Raw genomic sequence first — 18,193 nt, 5'->3', positions numbered from 1 at the left:
ACTAATTTATATTATTGCTTATCATGTTGTAGTTCAGCTTTTAACATAATGGTTTACTTTGTAAGATAAACATATTATTTAAGAAGGTTCAAACTGTAGCAAGCAAATGATCAACCAGAAATAAAGTGTCACTACATAAATTAAACATCTCATGTTTCTCAGGTATCTCAAATGCCAATATAACCCCAGCTAGGAGATTTTAAAATTTTGCAGGGTTTGTTTTTTTTCTTTAAGTTTTATTGTATATTGTTAGAAAACTTGTGGTGAGCAGTACCAGATCTGACTATTGAGAGGGACAGTGTAAAATGTTATTGTGTGAATTCTTGCAAATGCGAAACAGCCTGATCACAAAATAACCAGTAAGACAAAGCTTTTCCTCAATGACACTCTATTTCATGCTTAGTATACATTTATTAAATGTCATTGTCCTGAAAGCAGACAAAAAGGGAGAGCAGTATGCCTTCATAATCTGCTACAAGAACCTAAAAAGCATGACAGTTTCCAGTTCTGCAATTCAAGACAGAAGTCTGATGGAAAAGACAAGCTAAGAAAGGGCAATGCAGCAGTATTTCACAATACTGTTTAGCTTTTAAGTTTTATTTATTTTGATATCCAGGGTATATACATTACCTGATGCAGTCAAATTCCAGAACTCCGAATAAAAGCTAATGTAGCTCACTGCTACTTAGTCTTCTAGGATGGCAAATTAGAAGGCTATCAATACCTAAGGTCTCACAGCAGAAAAACACTTACTGTGACTTTTGAGGCTCGAGAAAGACTGATTTTTTAATGTTTAAGCAATACCACCTAGTTTGCAAAAATTCTTCTATCTGAATATATTAATACTACTAAGCTAAGTGCAACTGTAATTGGAATGGGGGAAAAGATATCTCTGCCCTATATCATAAAGACTTTTTTCTGGTAAGAAGCCATTACAATGCAAAAGGCAGAAACTGAAAGTGCCTTTTTTTTTCTTTTCTTTTTTTGAGAGAGAGAACACAAAAGTAAATACAAAATAAGAAAAGAAAATATCTACTTTGGAAGTTAAAGAACTAAAAATAAAATTCTGTGCCTCTACCTATAAAATACTCAGATCAGTTAAACTAAAATTAACCCTGCATATGTTGGCTGACATCCTCATGTTACAGCAATGAGGAATTGAATGGCTCTCACAAATAATGATTAAACAGTACTACAGCTCAGATTAAGTATCTAACATGCTCCACATGATAGATAGCCAGATTCTCAAAACTCATCACCAGGAAAAGCTTACATTAGCACAACCTGAGCAGGAGGTTTTGTGGATAGGAATTATATCTATGTACCATTAACAAAGATGTTATCTTGCCTGCTACAAAGCCAACACGTCTTCTTGAACAATTTTTTTTGTGTTACTCAGTAATATCCATAAACAAGTGCAAGGTATAATCAAAAGTCTGCCCACAAATTTGTTTTCTCTGTATTTGGAATACTGCTTTAGTAAAGGTAAACTGCATCTTAAAGCCAACACCTTTTATACAGATGCACCCATAATGAACGTGAATGCTACAAATGTCCAGTTCAACAATAGAAAAAGAAGACTGCAAGTTACTCAAAGGCAAGCTATCAGATTGTTCTAGAGAGATACAGCTTTAGAGGGCATGAATTTTAACTATCACTGAAAAAAAAAAGTTACTTAAATGTAGATCAAACTTACAAGAGAGTAGATGTTTATACATGTCATTTATTTTGAGATACATTTAGAGGATGCAAAGATAGTCTAATGCCACATGATGTAAACAGTAAAGAAGTTGCATTTGTTTCAAGAGATTAGGTAGAAAAACAAAATTAAAAACATGCATAGTAATGGTTTCCCTCAATTTATCTCATCTTGCCTATATTTTTGTGTGTGTGTTTATATATATATTTATGAGGTAGGAGATTTCCTTAACCAGAGAAAATCTTTAGCAAGTGTTTTACTAGCTTCTATTCTGTAACCTGAAAAGACTAGGGGGCAAAAAAAATGACTATGTGAAACAGGACCACTATAGCATCAGGTTTACTTGGTAAAAACAAGCAAACAGAAACATCTTTGCTCCTAAGCAGAGATATTAATTGGGCTTTAGGATTGCTTCTAGTACTGCACAGAGCACTTATGGAACAAAAATGGGAAACAAAGTCTATTGAATGCCTAATTAAAGTCTTCCATTTACTATTAAATATAGGCAGTCAGTTTTTACATATTTTAACTACGCTATATGAAATTATATACCATGCTTGGCAATAAATCTGTCAAACTCACCAAGATTCCAGAAGAAACCCTTTCGTGGGCAGCAAAGCTTCTATTGAAGTCATCTTCAAAACCATCCTTTTCTGAGAAATGCATCTCAGAAAACAGGAAACTAACTTTCCACAGTACAAGTAAATGCAAAGCTTACAGCCATAACACAATGTTGTATCAGCATTTCTTCTCTTTCCATAAAAGCAGAATTATGTAAATCTTCTGGTCTCTTAAGACAAAAATGTTTGATATACTTTCCCACGCAGTATTATGATTAAAAAGGAAGCGCTTCTTTAAGAAAGCTCACATAGAAACTCCCTCACCAATAAGCTTTGCTTGAAATGTCACAGCCCCCTTGCGCTCTTTGAGATAAGTAATAACACGGGCAGACTTTGCCATATGTTTGCACTGATAGGTAACGATCTTGTTTTACATCAGGTCACGTGACTAGCTGAAGCTCTCACGAAAAGAAACAGGGATTTAGTTAATGATTCTTAAGCAAAGTCTACACTAGCTCACTTGGAGACTTTTCGCCCACTGTTGTAACTTTACCACCATGTAGCAGCATTCGAAGTCCTAGTTCAGCCTGCCGCATACCTAATTCAAGAATGCCTGCTGCCACTCCATGTGCCTGCTCCCTCCACTAATGGTTTCACTGGGCTAGCTAGTCACATTTTATAGGGCAAATTTTATGACATTTCTGGGTCTGGTATTTGTGGGCTATTTTCCCCCTTTTTTGAAGTTCCATTCTAATAGTAAACTGAGACAATTAACCTGGTGACAAGTTTATACTAAACCATACAAAAACAATGCACACCAAAATAAACATTTTTTCCTGTGGAAATTTTCCTACTTTCTTTAAACTGAATTGTTAAAGCAGTATAATTTGGGTGTGTGTACAATACATACAAGCTTATTGTATACCTAGCTCCATGACTGAAAATAAGAATTAATTTTTGATCTGAAGAATTTTGAAATGTCGTTACTTCTCTAAATAGCATCATGGATAGGGGAAATAACTGAAGAAGTGTGGTAATATAAGGAAACAATTCTACCCTTGAATGGGAGAGACATTCTCTGAGGACCATTAATATTCCCTCAACATAGACACATTCTCATTACCTAAACCCATGCATCTTCTCTTGACCCCCACAGTGTTACTTCGTGTCTACTACAGAAGACTGTGGAGGACTAATTCTTGAATTACAAGTGAAAAAATAACCTAGGATACTACTACCATCTTCACTCTATCCTCTACATTTTGTAAATTTATGCATTAGGCTCTGATGCCAGGACAAAGAATGACATTACTGGATGCAGCGAAATGGCTTGTAGGTTTCCAAAATAATTAATGAACTACACTCAAGGCTAAAACTAAATTGGTCTTGATGACAAGCTCCTAAATCGAGTGTGGGGACTGCTACATCTGCAGTAAGGTTGCAATAAGCTGCAGCCATATCTTTGCCCTTTTCTATACATTGAATAAGTTTGTATTTAATGTGGCTCTTCACAGGAAAAATTACTGGGTTTGTTAGCAGACATAACATGTATTTTCACAGGATTTTAAGAATTACTAGACACACTCAGTTTTACTCTGCTCATTCATCATTCCTTTATCATGTGTGTTCCATTAATATATGGTAAAAAACACAGTTATGAGTACTATGTTATTTCCTTACAATTTACACAGGAAAATTAGCTTTAGTTTTGAAAAGCAAATACCCCATATTGGGAAGTATTAGAAGCAGTGTTTTTCATGCAACCCTAATCCAGCTCTTTGGTGTGGGTAGGTTCTTCTACTGTGGTTTAGCCTCAGAAAGCCCATATTTTTTTCACTAGCCTCATGCAAGTTAATACTGCTGACAAAGATCAGTCATCATCCTATGTTCTTTTTTTTTTTCTCTGCTCTTTGTGAGTCTACACATCTTATCCCATTGCTCATTAGTCAAAATCCCTGATGGGAAGTATGATTCCATTTTTAAATAATAGTTTTTCTGCAGTAACCTTCATAATACATTTGATTGCATTAATTTAGTTTTGCAGCATCCCAGAGAGGCAGTATTATTTTTTTCACCTATGCAATGGAAAACTCAGGCCAGGAGATAAGGAATTAAAAATACAGGGGGTTTTAGCACAGTTAAAACTTGACTTTGCAGAGTTTCCCTCCATTTTCTACCTCTTTGCATATTCAGAACATTGCTTGCATAGGCTACATTTGTAGCTGCTAATCAGATTTACATATCCCAGATAGTCATTAAAAAAAAAAAGTCTGATTGCCTGTGAAAATTATATTTAAGTGATACAATTGTCCTGTATAGGAACTGTAGAACAAGTGTGGCCAGAACACAGCTACAGGACATTTCCCCAGCTTTCATCAGTACATGTCACTCTAAGTTCATTCTAAGAAAGGAAGCAGAAATTCTATAGACATGAGCTTCTATCAGTACACAATCTCAATTCACTCAGAGATCAGGATAAATATGCTGAGAGGAATTAATGAGACAAATTCTTCTCTAATTAACATACCCTAATAGGTACGACAAATATGGGACAACCATTATTCATGTCCCGTATGTCTCCTTTACCCCATCCTGACATAAATCACTTTACACTATCAATTTAGACTTAAGCACCACAGTTCTCAGTCTCACACACCTTGATACTGGAAAAGGACCTTCCTCCCAAAGCTTCAACTCAGATTCCTAAATTTCACCACACTTTATTTTCATGCACTTTTTACACTTTGTCTATTAGGTAAAAATAAAGTGGAAGAATTCCCAGTTCTCCTACAGAGATTACGAAAATCAGACTGGGACTGAAAACACTCTCCTGTGGCCAAGTTCTTGCTCCTAGCCCTGGTCTGATGCATCTTCTTACTGAAACTGGAAATAAAGCTCTGCTCATTCCAGCTTGTGGTAAAATACATTCAATAGAGCGTCTCTGTTACATTTAACTGCAAAAGTTTATCCATTCTCAATAGGGACTTTTAAACCTAATTCAAAGGCTAATAACTTTGCAGAAATAAAATAAATTTAGACATGAATAACAGAAGACAAAATGTATGAAGACCATCTGCCTCAGATCCCTTCTGAAAGGGGCAGGAGAATTTTTCTAAGAGAAAACAGCTACAGTTTTCCTCTAGTAGAATGGAAACATACTATCAAGTTTCACTTTTTATTAAAAAAAAATATATACTTGCTAAAATTTTCCATACAAAAGCTGAAGGTGGCTAATATATAACTAGGAATGAAATTTTCCATTTTAGCAACGTTATGTGCAACTAAAAACCAAATTCCGCTCAAAAATGCTGAAAAAGACTAAAAGGCAGCATAACCTGCTTTTAACCACAATTCCCAGCCATCCAAAAAATAAAAATAATGAAAAAACCCTGCCACAAGTAATAATAGCATGGTACTAGAATCCAAGCAGTTAACTGATGTTCGAGAAATACCATTGCCCACTAAACTAGTGGTCAAAAATGAATAAAATCAAATGTCTAGTTTTCCATCTACGATGCAAGACAGTAAATTCAATGTCTTCAAGATCTCCTGTCAGGTAGAGTCAAAAGACATCCAAATTAGAATATTTTCCAGTGCAGCTTAAGTATCTTTTTCTCTCCAAGGAAAAAAAAAAAAAAAAAGATAGCAAGAAAGGAAATCTGCTATTTATTTGGACTTAGCCCTTTTGTAATGCGTCGACAGTTATATCTCTATGTTCTACTATGAATCATCTGATTCCAGTATTATGGCATCTTTCATTGCATTAATTTGACCATTTTCTTTTCTTTTTTTTTTTAAGTTACCTCTTTTTCTGCTTACAAAGGGACTTCAGTGAGAACAAAGTATACTTTAAAAGTCCATAAAGTGAGTTTTACTGTTAAAATGATCAGTTCAATCAAACAATCAAAAACTGTCATGGTTTAACCCCAGCCAGCAACTAAGTGCCACGCAGCCACTCATTCACTCCCCCCCCATCCAGTGGGATGGGGGAGAAAATCGGGAAAAAAGAAGTAAAACTCGTGGGTTGAGATAAGAATGGTTTAATAGAACAGAAAAGAAGAAACAAATAATGATAATGATAACACTAATAAAATGACAACAGTAGTAATAAAAAGATTGGAATGTACAAATGATGCTCAGGGCAATTGCTCACCACCCGCCAACCGACACCCAGCTAGTCCCTGAGCGGCGATTCCCCGCCCCCAGTCCCCCCAGTTTATACACTAGATGTGATGTCCCATGGTATGGAATACCCTGTTGGCCAGTTTGGGTCAGGTGCCCTGGCTGTGTCTTGTGCCAACTTCTTGTGCCCCTCCAGCTTTCTCGCTGGCTTGGCATCAGAAGCTGAAAAATCCTTGACTTAGTCTAAACACTACTGAGCACCAACTGAAAATATCAGCGTTATCAACATTCTTCTCATACTGAACTCAAAACATAGCACTGTACCAGCTACTAGGAAAACAGTTAACTCTATCCCAGCTGAAACAAGGACAACTTAGGTTACATGGACACAAAAAGTTCTTACGTACATGAAGACCTTAACTTCTTTCAAGGTACTGAAAAGAAGTAACTGGCTAATCCAAGAGTGCACCCCTTCGGAATATGCATGGCCATATCCCACACAAGTGCCTGCCACACTTGACATATCTGTTTCCAGCTGCACAGACACTTCTACAGCCACATCATCCTTGGCTGAACTTATTTCTAGACACATACCACAGAAACCAAAGTTTCTGAATAGAAATTCCATCTATCTCATTTTTTACATGAGATGCAAGAGAGCAGATGAGGCTTTTCCTGTATGTTTCTAGAAAGCACTAAGCATTTCCCTAATGAACAGTCCCTTATCTATTTTCTCCATTTTAAAAGGTTTCTTTCCAGGCACTGATCTGCCTGAGGTGTACTTATATTTTCTTACAACCTTCCAGAATTTAAAAGTCAAAGCAAAAGAACATAGTCATGTATTTAAGCATGAAATGCATCCTGATCTATTAGAGGTGAATAATTTGGTTACCTTTAGAATAGGTACAGGAATATAAGATCCGAGACCAGTACATACCTTCAGGTTGACAAGAAAGAACAGAAATATACTAATTCTAAGCAATACATATATGAAATACCCCAAAATTTCTAAATATAGTGTATATAAACAAGAAACCTTTTCTTACTTCATAAACTCTCATATTGTTGAACTGATGAACATGTACCAATAGAGAAAAACATCCATAAATTTAATTTGCATATACGACTTGGCGACTTTGTTAGAAAATCAGGTAAAAAATGCTAGTCTTACAGAATTCACACAAAAGGTATTCACAGCATGAGATCTTGGAAAGGGGAAAATTAGATATTGCTGAGCAAAGTAGCATACATTTACTTTCACCAAACACCATCTACTTGCATTATTGAGTTTTAATGAACACAGAGATCACATCTGTCTGAAGGATGTATCTGTTCACCCCTAGCACACAACAGCATGTCTGCACACCATCTACATGGGACGACAAACCTGCAAAGCAGCCTCACAGATTTCTTGTTTGTGTTAACATGCTCACTTTTCATTTGGGGAATGAATGGCTTCAAGTCAAGTAATTTTTTTAAGTCATTGTATTTCAGTTCACATCACAAACTAAATTCTATTGTTAGCCAAGTAAGAGACAATTACTTCCATTTCTAATGGAATCTCAGCTACAATTCATTATTGGAAGCACTTCTCTGAAAAAATTTTGCAAAGAATCCTTTACACATTTCCTTTAAGAGGCCTTTCATAACTGTCAATCTAGAGGAAGTATATTTCCTAAGGAGACAGTTATGCAGTCTAAAAAAAAAAAAAAAAAGACAAGAAAACCTAAAGACAAGGCCTAAGTCTGGCTTAGCATGTGCTGGCTTCAGCCACATACACCAACACACAAATGTCACATGGTACACTGGAGACTTTTCTATTATTACTTTGCATATGTCCAATTCTGGTATTGAACTTAAGCACTTTGGATAAAGAAAAGGTCCAGTTCCTCAGTTAAAAATCTTACCCATTCACTCAGTACAGATAGCAGCAATGAGGAAGTGTACCTTAGTTTGGGGAAAAGGGTGACTCGGGGCAACTTCTAGCAGTTAATGTCAAATTACATTACTGCAAATCTGAAAGAAACTGATAACAATAAAATACTTAACTAGGAAGGGGAAGCTAGCATCCTTTACTTGGAAATTCTCTTGAAATAGAAACACAAGAAAGTTAAATTCCTGTCAATAATAATAATAAAGTCCCCCAAAAGTGTGTTTAAGCTCCGTCCTCAAACACAAAGACAAGCTGACACAACATGACAGTTTCATATTAAACCAGCCTGCCTGCACAAATTGAAATACAAGTACTAATTTTACTACATACTAGGGTGTTTGTAACAAGTGAGATAGCAGCTAGGTGGAATAAAAACTCATTTTTAAGTGAAAGATTCTTTGCAAAAGCAAGCAACATTTTTACTATGCTTGAAGTGGATAATTTTATTTACAATTTTAAAAAAACTCTGCTTGCCTATATAACAGTGAGATATTTACAGATGACATCTTTATGTTACTGTAGAACCTTAAAATGCAACTTCAATGAGATCAAAGGTTCATAAAGAGAGTACTCCTGGTCTGCACTGTCACATGCAAAATCATTGGGATATAATATGCTACTATGTTATGTTCTCAGAATTTGCCCACTATGGGATGAAGACATATAATGCATACACTTTAGACCTGAATTTGATCACAAACGTTATCACCCACTGTTCTGTATAAGCCTGAAACCATTTTCACTTTGGATACATGTAACATGCAGCACTGAATCTCACACCAGGTGTCCTTTCATCCCTTTTCAGACAGTTACATACAAGGTATTTGCAATTCATGATATAAACAATGATTAAAAGTTACTTTGTATATAAGCCAAAGCTATTTTACCAAAAATAATAATAATAATAAAAAAAATGTAGCATTCTAATTCAACACAGATATTCTATGCTCACACACAGACAACGAAGAACTGTCTGTTTTTCTATATGCTGTAATCTTGCACTTAAAATGTAAAAGACTGGAAAAGAAGAAAATTATGATCTGGAGTATTAAGCATGTGAGCATCTTCCAGAAAGAGAGAAACAAATGCAACTAATTTAACCTCTAGCTTTGATAGAGGTTCCCTATGTAGCTCTGAACAAAATCCTTTCAGCTTTATCTGCTCTAGATTGCAAGCTCTCTGGGGCAGAGACCAAGTCATAAAGCATGTGATGCAAAGAAGGGCTGTTCTGGGCCTCCAGATACATAAGGATGTGTCAAGTGCAGTAAGTACAGTTTCCCCGTAATTGATCATGGCTCTACGCTAGTGGAAAGAAATGCTGGCAGTAGGGAGAAAGGACAAAAAGTTCTCTGCACTGAGAAACCGGAACATTTCACATGTATATCTTCCAAGTAAATAATAACAAAGAACTAAATTTTGTAAGAAACCGAAATGTTAAATACTAAGAATAAGACAAGTTCAAACACCACCTCTTCTACAGACTCTTAAAAACCCCAAATATTTTGATATGCTTAACTGAAAACTTATGCTATGAGCTTAATAATTAATACTGTAATTGCTTATGAGAGCCTTTCAGCACTATCTAGTTATTCCTACTGAAATTAAGAATAATACCACATAATACAGCACTCAAAGTTTCAACATTCTGAGTTAATTTAGAAACTTTTTAACTTCAGCTTATCAGTTTAATATTCTACTATATAATAGTAATATGCTTTTACAGAACACCTCACAGATCATTCCCTTACTCCACTCAGGTAAGGAGATCTTCCTCGATTTTTGCAAGAGATGCCAAAATTGTTTACATTCCTTTATGTTCTGGGATGCAAAGAAACTATAGCAAGGGCTAGGAGAGAAGGCACAACTGATGGCTGTGGCTGGAGCGAGTTGCTTAGTATGCATACAAACAATGGTTAGGTACCTACTGACTGACTGACCTCCCCATACTTTCAGTAACACAAAGTGAAGGCATTTTGTGACTGACTAATGAATATATGTACATTCTTAAAATGTGTATAACACTACACATTTTTTCCTCTTTCAAGATATTTTTGCAAACATTAAGAGCTCAGTATTCAAAATCGTCCTAGGAAATGCTATTACAAAGTATAAAAAACCAAACCCAAACAAACAAACAAAAAACCCAACCCCAAACAACTGAGTTCTGTAGGATTGTCTATCTTCTCTGACTGTATCCTAAACAATACCATATACCATTATGGGGTATGGCTAACAAATTCTTTCTCGTAACAACAATGGAATTTTTTGGGGGGAAAAGAAAAGTAATCAGACAACATGCACATACAAAGTGCAGCCAAAATACAGGTATATTTATGACATCATTTTGTTGGATGGAAATGCCCACGTTTAAACAGCATATTGTCTTGCTCTATTAAAAATCATTGATGTCTGCTACATGTACTCAGTAACCACTTAACGAGAGGAAGAATGCAGTTCACACAAATTAATTTAGACGTGCACTTGGCAAAAACTCAAATACATATACAAAAAACGCAGACGGTGTACTTCCAATGATTAACGCTTCATACTCCCTACACCAGTAAGGATTAACACAAAGGAGGAGTGCCCCGCAGGTAGGCAAGTTAACTGCCTGAGTGTAAGAAATGTGTATCCGTAAAACGGAAGGAGCTCGGGCAGCAAGGCACGTAGAGCGATTTTTGACATTTAAGAGTCGCACCGCCAAGCAGAGCCAGTAAAACCGACGTTTCAAAACGGTACGCCGCCCTCCTGTCACGGCAAGGCTGGAAGGCAGCTCCAGGGGTCACCCAGCGCCGGCCGGCAGGGCAGGCAGAGTCGCAGCCCCCCGCCCCCGACCTAGCCAGCACATCTGGCAGCCATGGGATGGGAGGGGATGTTTCCCCTTTCCCCCCCGCTGCCTTGCACACCGGCACAGCCTGGCTGCCGCCGGCCTGGGCTGCAGGGAACCCAGGGAAGGGGAGCCGAGCCGGGCCGGGCCGGGAGCCGGGGCAGCCCCTCCGCCACTCACCTTCCCCTGCAGCCGTCCGGGCTGGCTCGCTCGCTCGGCGGCCCCCCCCGCACCCCGCACTTCTCCCTCACACGCAGGCAGACAGCCCGCCCCCGGTGCGCGCCCCCTCCCCAAGCCGACTTGGCGGCGGCGGCGGCCCCTTCTCACTTACCTCGGGCGGGGCCCGGCGTCAGCCGACGAGGGACGGATGGATGAACGGAGGGGAACAGACGCGGAGCGGGCGGAAGAGGAGAGCAGGAAAAGCAGCGCTCGGCTGGATACGATACTGCGCCAAGAGGCAGCAGCTGGTGAGGCGCGTGCCCGTCCGCGCGCGCGCGCTGGAGGGCGGGGGCGCGCCGCCGCGGCGCGGGCGAGTGGGCGGGCGGGGGCGCGCGCCACCTCAGCGGCGCGGTCCCGCCTCGCCCCGGGCGCCACGTGACCCTGGGGCGACGCAGGGGAGGGGGGGCAAGGACGCGCGTGCGCGGGGCGGGCGGCGGTGGAGCGGGAGCGGCGGCGGAGTGCACGTCGCTGCCGCCCTGTGGGGTGCTGGGGTGGGGGCAGCGGGGCCGGTAGCGCCACCGGTCCCGCGTAAGCTTGCGCCGTGTGGGGCAGGAGGCGGCTGCGGGCGCTTATAAGCGGCGCCAGCGAAGCGGGACAGAGGAGCAGAGACTGTGGCGATCGCGGCCTTGCTGAGGCGGTCACCCCCGACCTTGCCTTCTTCGCCCGCCCTCCTCCGCCTCCTCTCCTTCCCCGGCGCCGCAGAGTCTCTCGGCGGGCGTTGAGAGGCGGCGGCCCGGCCCCGTGTTGGTGTCGCAAGCGCAGAGCGGTCGTGGCTTGGGTGACGTGACGCATCCCAGCTACCTACCGCGGTGACTCGGTTGCCGCCCGTTTCCTCAGGCGCGGGGCTGAGGAGATCGGCGACGAAGTGCTCTCTGCAGCTATTTATAGTCGTAGTCTGAGCTGTGTCTCGGAATTAACACCTCGTGACGGGGATGTTGCAAAAGAAACTCCGCGTTCGGGGTGTTTGCCGCTTTATACCTCTGTCACTGTATCCTTCTTTTGAAGGTTACGTGCCAAGGTGTTTTGTTGTTTCTGGTTTTGGGGGTTTTTTTAATGAAAGGGTAGAACTGCAAAATCAAAATGTGTCAAGCAGCCCAGGTATGTATTTCAGCTCAGCGGCTTCATTGCCCATTGCTTTTGTGATTCACACTGCTGCTCGTTGAAGTTGGCTTGATTATGTGTTATTGTTTACTTGAGTCACACTATTGCCCAGAGGCCCCAGATGATACTGAGACATAATATGTACTAAACCAGGATAATATTCTCACCCCAAACAACTTGGAGAAGTAGCATAATTGGAAATACAGTTTAGGTTTCACGAGTGTGAATTAAGTGTTCTAACACCAGCCATGTTACTTCTTTATTTTACTGTACTTTTATTTGTCCACCAATTACTTTTTCATCTGCTAGTCTGTTGAGAAGAGCTTTGTTAAAAGCTGGCCTTGCCCCACTTGGTGTTAGAGCCATTTGGGGCTCTCACACAGGTTTTTATATAACAGTCACATAAGAAGTCAGGCTAGTTAACAGAGAATTAAATGCAGCTGACAAAAAGACATGCTAGCATGCAAAGTAGTATATAGACAAAGTTTACTGTGATAGTCCATGTATCTCCAGAAAGATCCTTGACAATCTTTTGTACCAGTCCTACAAAGAGATAAGATCTGTTTATTCATCTGTACCTCCTGGGACAAGCTGCCTAAAAGATTATAGTCAGTGAGTTTGCTTATTTGCAAATAATATATTTAAATCCCTTTGAGCATGGAACTAAAAAAAAAAAAAAAAAAAAAAATCTATCTCTGCGTAACACGCAGGCTGGATTTTTAAAGAAAGCAGTTCATGGAAGAAGACAAGAACACAGAATTACATGGATAGGGTGGCTACACCATACGTAAAAAGAAAGAAAAGTCAGATTTCACGCCTGCTCATTTTGATAATGTTATTGTTGTGTCAGAAATTCTGAGTTAATTTTGGAACGCTTTCCAGGACTCAGGATATATGGATGCAACACAGACTAATGGAGCAATTTTCCACCCTTCAGTGCAACCATGTTTCAGCTGCAGCAGTTTTCTGAAGAGGCCTCCCATTTGAATATAATGTCGTAATAATAATTACCTAGCCACATTAGCATAACATCTGTCACAAACATGCAGTCTGCACTTCAGCTAATAGATCATTTCCCTGCTTTACTGACTTCTTTATTTGGCATCTTAGTTGCTTAGTTTGTGAGGGTAACCACATCAGCGGTTGCTATAACAGAATATTTTTACTTGTGTTCCCATTATCTTTGTTGGTCATAACAGCAAGTGATTTTTTTAGTTGAGGAGATTCTTCTTTCCAACACTAGACAGCCTGGTTCAAGGGGAGGTAGGAGGTAGGGGCTAAACCCATCATATGTCCTCAAGTATCAATTTTAAGATAGATCCTATTATTAAATTAAGCCTAATCCAAAAGCAGGCTAGCTTCTTAGGTGGCAGAAAAATCTTTACTTGAAAAGGGGTAACAAATTGATATGTTATACTGTTCTATTTCACACCTGGAATCGGCACTTCTGATTAAAAAGCATTTATTTGAAAACAATGTTTTCACTTTAGGTAGCCTTTTCCGTGCCAAAATTGTCATCTCTAGACGATCAGAAGGCTACAGAAGTAGACAGCCCTCAGTATTTTCCTTTTGTATTCTCTATTCTTTCTGCACTTATACATAGAAGATTACAATCAAGCTGTAAAAATGGCTTGCATTTTCCACAGCTGTATCAAGTGAGATTTGTCTCCATTCTGACTGCATGGGCTTACACACCATAGTGGTGTAGATAGAATCTCTCTACATCTATGCATGATTTGCGGTCCTTGTTGAACTATAACTCACTGGTAGTTAAATCAGGGCCCCCAGGCCACAGGAAACCTGCCAGTTCATTTACGTTCATTTTGCCTTTTCACCACAAATGTCACTGTTATTTTCCCCGTCAGGGACAAGGGAGGGTGTGATGAGAACAACTGCTTACTTTTTTTTTTTTTGGCAGAGAAGAAATCATTTGAAAGCATGTTACCTGGTGCCATACATGCTGACATTTGTAGATGAAAGAAAAAATGACCATTTGCTTAGTTGTTACAGCAGTTTAAAAAAAACACCTGTCTTTGACCACTTAAGGCAAAAAACCCTGACATCAGTGATGAGGTATTGTTATGTCATTTTGCCTGTTTGCATACAGCACCCAGAAACCATTGTTTGGATCAGTCTTTTATTCCATATCCACCATCACCCCTGCTGATATTACAGCAGTCAGGATATCCTTAAACTTTTTTTTTTTAATTGTTGTTTAGACTCTATCTGTTATGTCTTACCCCTAGTAAACCTCAGAGACTGCTTATTTCTGCATCTTGGTCACGACTAACACATGTCCTCTCAGGAGTGTTTCAATAACTTCTCTGAGATCAGAATGACATTATGACAGGAGGTAACAATTTAGTTTAGTTTATCTTTTTAATCCCATTTAACAGTTGGAAAAAAATGAGGAAAGTTAATAGCAAGGATTCGAGGAACTGTACTCTGAGCCACCAAAATATTTAAGCACACTGACAATCCTGCTGTAGTTGATGGACTTGTTTGTAGGTTTGTGTTATTTGGTTAAGTCAGCACACTCAGATCAAGTCTCATGTAAGCAGTATTTCTCCATTCTTTGTCAATCATTATCAGGTGTTCCACAAACCATTTTCTAATAGACAGGGTTTCAGGCCTCCTGTTAAGAGGTTCCTTATCCTTGCCAAAATCACGGCCTAATTAAGTAGGAGGCTTTATTCTGCTCCTGTTAGTATGAGTGATGAAACAGTAAATGGAAATGACTGTGTCAAATAGGATGGAGGGTAGAAGATGCAAGGTGGGGAAAGAGGGAAGGAAAGGTGTTGTGTTTGAAAATGTGCGGAAGGAGAAAGATTACAGAAAAGACATCTCACATAATGAAATAGGAAATGAGACAAGGGGAAAAGGCAGTGGAAGATTGCAGGCAAATCTGGTGCCTTCCTTCCTCTCCTTGCCATCAGTCTCATCCCCTCACCATCTTTCTCACAGTACCTTCATCTCCAGAAGCTTTTGTGGAACGGAGTAGTTTAACGTTTTTCTCTTTATAGCTTTTGTTGCTCTTTTCCCCAGGGTAACATTTTGCTTCAGTTCTTAAAGCTTATTGTCCTTTTAGCAAGACAAAAAAACTTGGGTGGAAAGATTTGTTTCAGATGTCTGTCTGGTCAGTGTAAGTGCAGCTTAAATGGAATATCATTCATGTATTTACCTTACAGTTATTGTTCAAGGATACAGAGCAGAAGTCCACCCTACACTAGTTTAAGGATAATCTCACCTTGCAACTAGCTGCTCCAAAGATTATGGCTTTCTGTATTAGCAAATTATGGTTTGTCAGTCTCAGACCACAGACAGATCTTCCTCAATAATTGGCTAACAAATCCAGAACTGATTCTCAGAAGAACTCAAGGACACGTGGAATCACAATTCCACTACAGTGGAAGGCAAAGCCTATTTTTCACATCTTCTTTCATCTTCAGAAATCACCCTTTGTAATTTTGGAAGGTGATTAGATAATATAGCTTAATGCAACACTTTCCCACACTGTTAAATACAGTTGTTATAACACAAGAATATGAATTTATAATAGAGTTATAAATTTGAATATAAAGAGTAATGTATGCTGGAATGGAATATGTAGGTGAGAAAGAAGATACTATCCAAAAGTGGCACTTCAGATAAAGATTGCAACCATGTCTGCTTTTAAACGTAGTCAAATGGTTCTGTGTGTTTGATAGGAGATTCTGTTGCTTCAGAAATAATTTGCATTCTATCATCATGTAATGGACAGAGACTGCAACAGTTTTTCATAGTTATCAGGGAGAATAGAATATGAATTATACATTTAGATTACAAGAAAAATATTATTCAACCATGGTAACATAATAAACTTTAATATACTCAACAATTCTGTTTAATATTAATTTTGAACATTTTGTTATAGATTTGTGAACAACTACAGCTCAAATAATCAAAATGACAAAAATTAAGGTTTGGGGTTTTTTTAATCTTTGGTATGTTTATTTGTATATTTCATTTACCATGCATAACAACACTATGATTTTCCAGCAAATAGTTTCCAGTAGAACAATACTGATGTGACTGCATTTCCATCTTTTTGAGGAACCATCCAAATTTAACAAAAAAGATCCTAAACCCTAGTGCATTTTAGTTTAAATTTTTAAAAGTATTTCCAGTAGGTTTTGATTGAAATATCAGGAAAATACTGATTTTTCTTTAAGCAAAAAGCTAAGACCTGATTCTGCTACAATGACACAAAAGAGACATCTGCCACTGGCTTCACAGTGAGAAAAATGGGCTTTGTAATCGGAGATTTGGGACATTTTTAGAACATTCTTCTGAGATCGAGCTTGTTTTGTATTAAAACTAATGAAAAGAATCCTGGTGGCATTTTGCAGGAATTGCATCAAGCTCTCAGAGGTACAATCTGTTCTATGTATAAATTACACACTGCCGTTGATGTTTGTGGGAGATAGGTTCCCAACCCGAAGGAGCTGTAAGAGGTGATGGATTTAGAGAGGTAAAGCAGGTTGAAATAACTGCCATGGCAGAGAGGAGTTATGAGTTGTGTGAAACAACTTGCAGCTTTGTAGCGTTTGGAAAGGCCTGACTCTGTAACTCTCTGGCAGAGTGATGTAATTGCACATCTGTAGATATTTATCATTTTCTGTAAGTTACCTCAGAATCTACATGCATTAAGGTTCTCTTATTTTAAAAGACTCTTACCATGGAAATGCTTCTTACTGCATTGCTGTATGGGACCTACGCTTACATCATTCGCTGTTGGGCTACTCTGGTTTTCTACTAATTTAAATCATAATACGTAGATGTAGAACAAGATGTCATATAGAACTAAATCAAGCTCTACCCATCAAACAGCGCCTAAGTCTAGTAGGATTATTTTAGTTGTAGTTCAGTCTGTATTTTAAGTTTCTCCACCCATGTTTTTGTGTAGCAGTCAATATTTTGGTTTGCATCCTACATCTTTCTGTCACTCAGAATGGACCATCCAAATTATTTAAATGCTTTACCTTGTTTATAGAAATTTTATTACTCTAATTGCCTCCATATAAGCAATCTATCTAGTATTTCATCCCGCAGGAATCTTTCTGTTGGTTTTAGAAAGAGTTGAATGGAACCCTGCTGGAATTCTACTAGGAAGGAAATGGATTTCTTTCCATCAGAGATATCAGTGTCTCAGGTGTTACACATTTACATACTATTAAGATTCTTTGTTTTCTTACACTAACAATTCTGTAAGGATGGATTAGAAACTGATATTTCTTGTGTTTTCAGTATTTCCACATTTGTCATAGATATAACACCCTAGAAATATCAGCGGAGTTCAGTAATCTTTCATTAATAACCCATCTGGAAAAAGCCAATGATTAAACCCTTTAAGAGTTGAAATCAATAAAAATATTTTCCTAGTAATTAAAATATCTTGGTTTTATTTCTTGTATTTAATAATTTCTGGTCACTTAAAAGTTGAACTCAGCTTGCATATTAACAAAATAAATTCTGACCTTTATTTTTGTTGGTTTGGTTTTCAGCTTGAACTCTGCTTCTTCCAAGGTATCTTAAGCATCCACAAATGAATCATATTTTCTTATGTCCTCAGTGCATAAACATGTGAAGGAACACAGTAATGACTGTGAATGAGTGCAGTAATGATTTAAAGCAAAGATTCTTGGTTTATATTTATTCCTCACTTACATGGACTGTGAAACTACACTCTCTTA

At 38.7% G+C, this 18,193-nt stretch overlaps 1 protein-coding gene across 6 annotated transcripts in view; it reads right to left on the bottom strand.

Moving 5' to 3' along the window:
• LPIN2 (lipin 2) overlaps window positions 1-11,618 on the bottom strand; it is a 47,824-nt gene extending 36,206 nt beyond the window's left edge. For 5 of the 6 annotated variants that reach the window (XR_007508483.1, XR_007508484.1, XM_049819981.1 and 2 more), the window contains exon 1: window positions 2,282-2,604. Coding sequence is in view for 3 of the 6 variants with exons in the window: in XM_049819981.1 (XP_049675938.1) it covers window positions 2,282-2,365 (84 nt within the window). In the remaining 3 variants the exon portion in view is untranslated. Of the gene's footprint in view, window positions 1-2,281; window positions 2,605-11,472 lie in introns of those variants that run through there. The other variant, XM_049820001.1, reaches the window with a different exon arrangement.
• Window positions 11,619-18,193: the final 6,575 nt, after the last annotated feature.

The sequence above is a fragment of the Accipiter gentilis genome, chromosome 2 (genome assembly GCF_929443795.1).
Source record: "Accipiter gentilis chromosome 2, bAccGen1.1, whole genome shotgun sequence".
Classification (NCBI taxonomy): domain Eukaryota; kingdom Metazoa; phylum Chordata; class Aves; order Accipitriformes; family Accipitridae; genus Astur; species Astur gentilis.
This window is presented reverse-complemented; position numbering and strand designations above follow the sequence as displayed.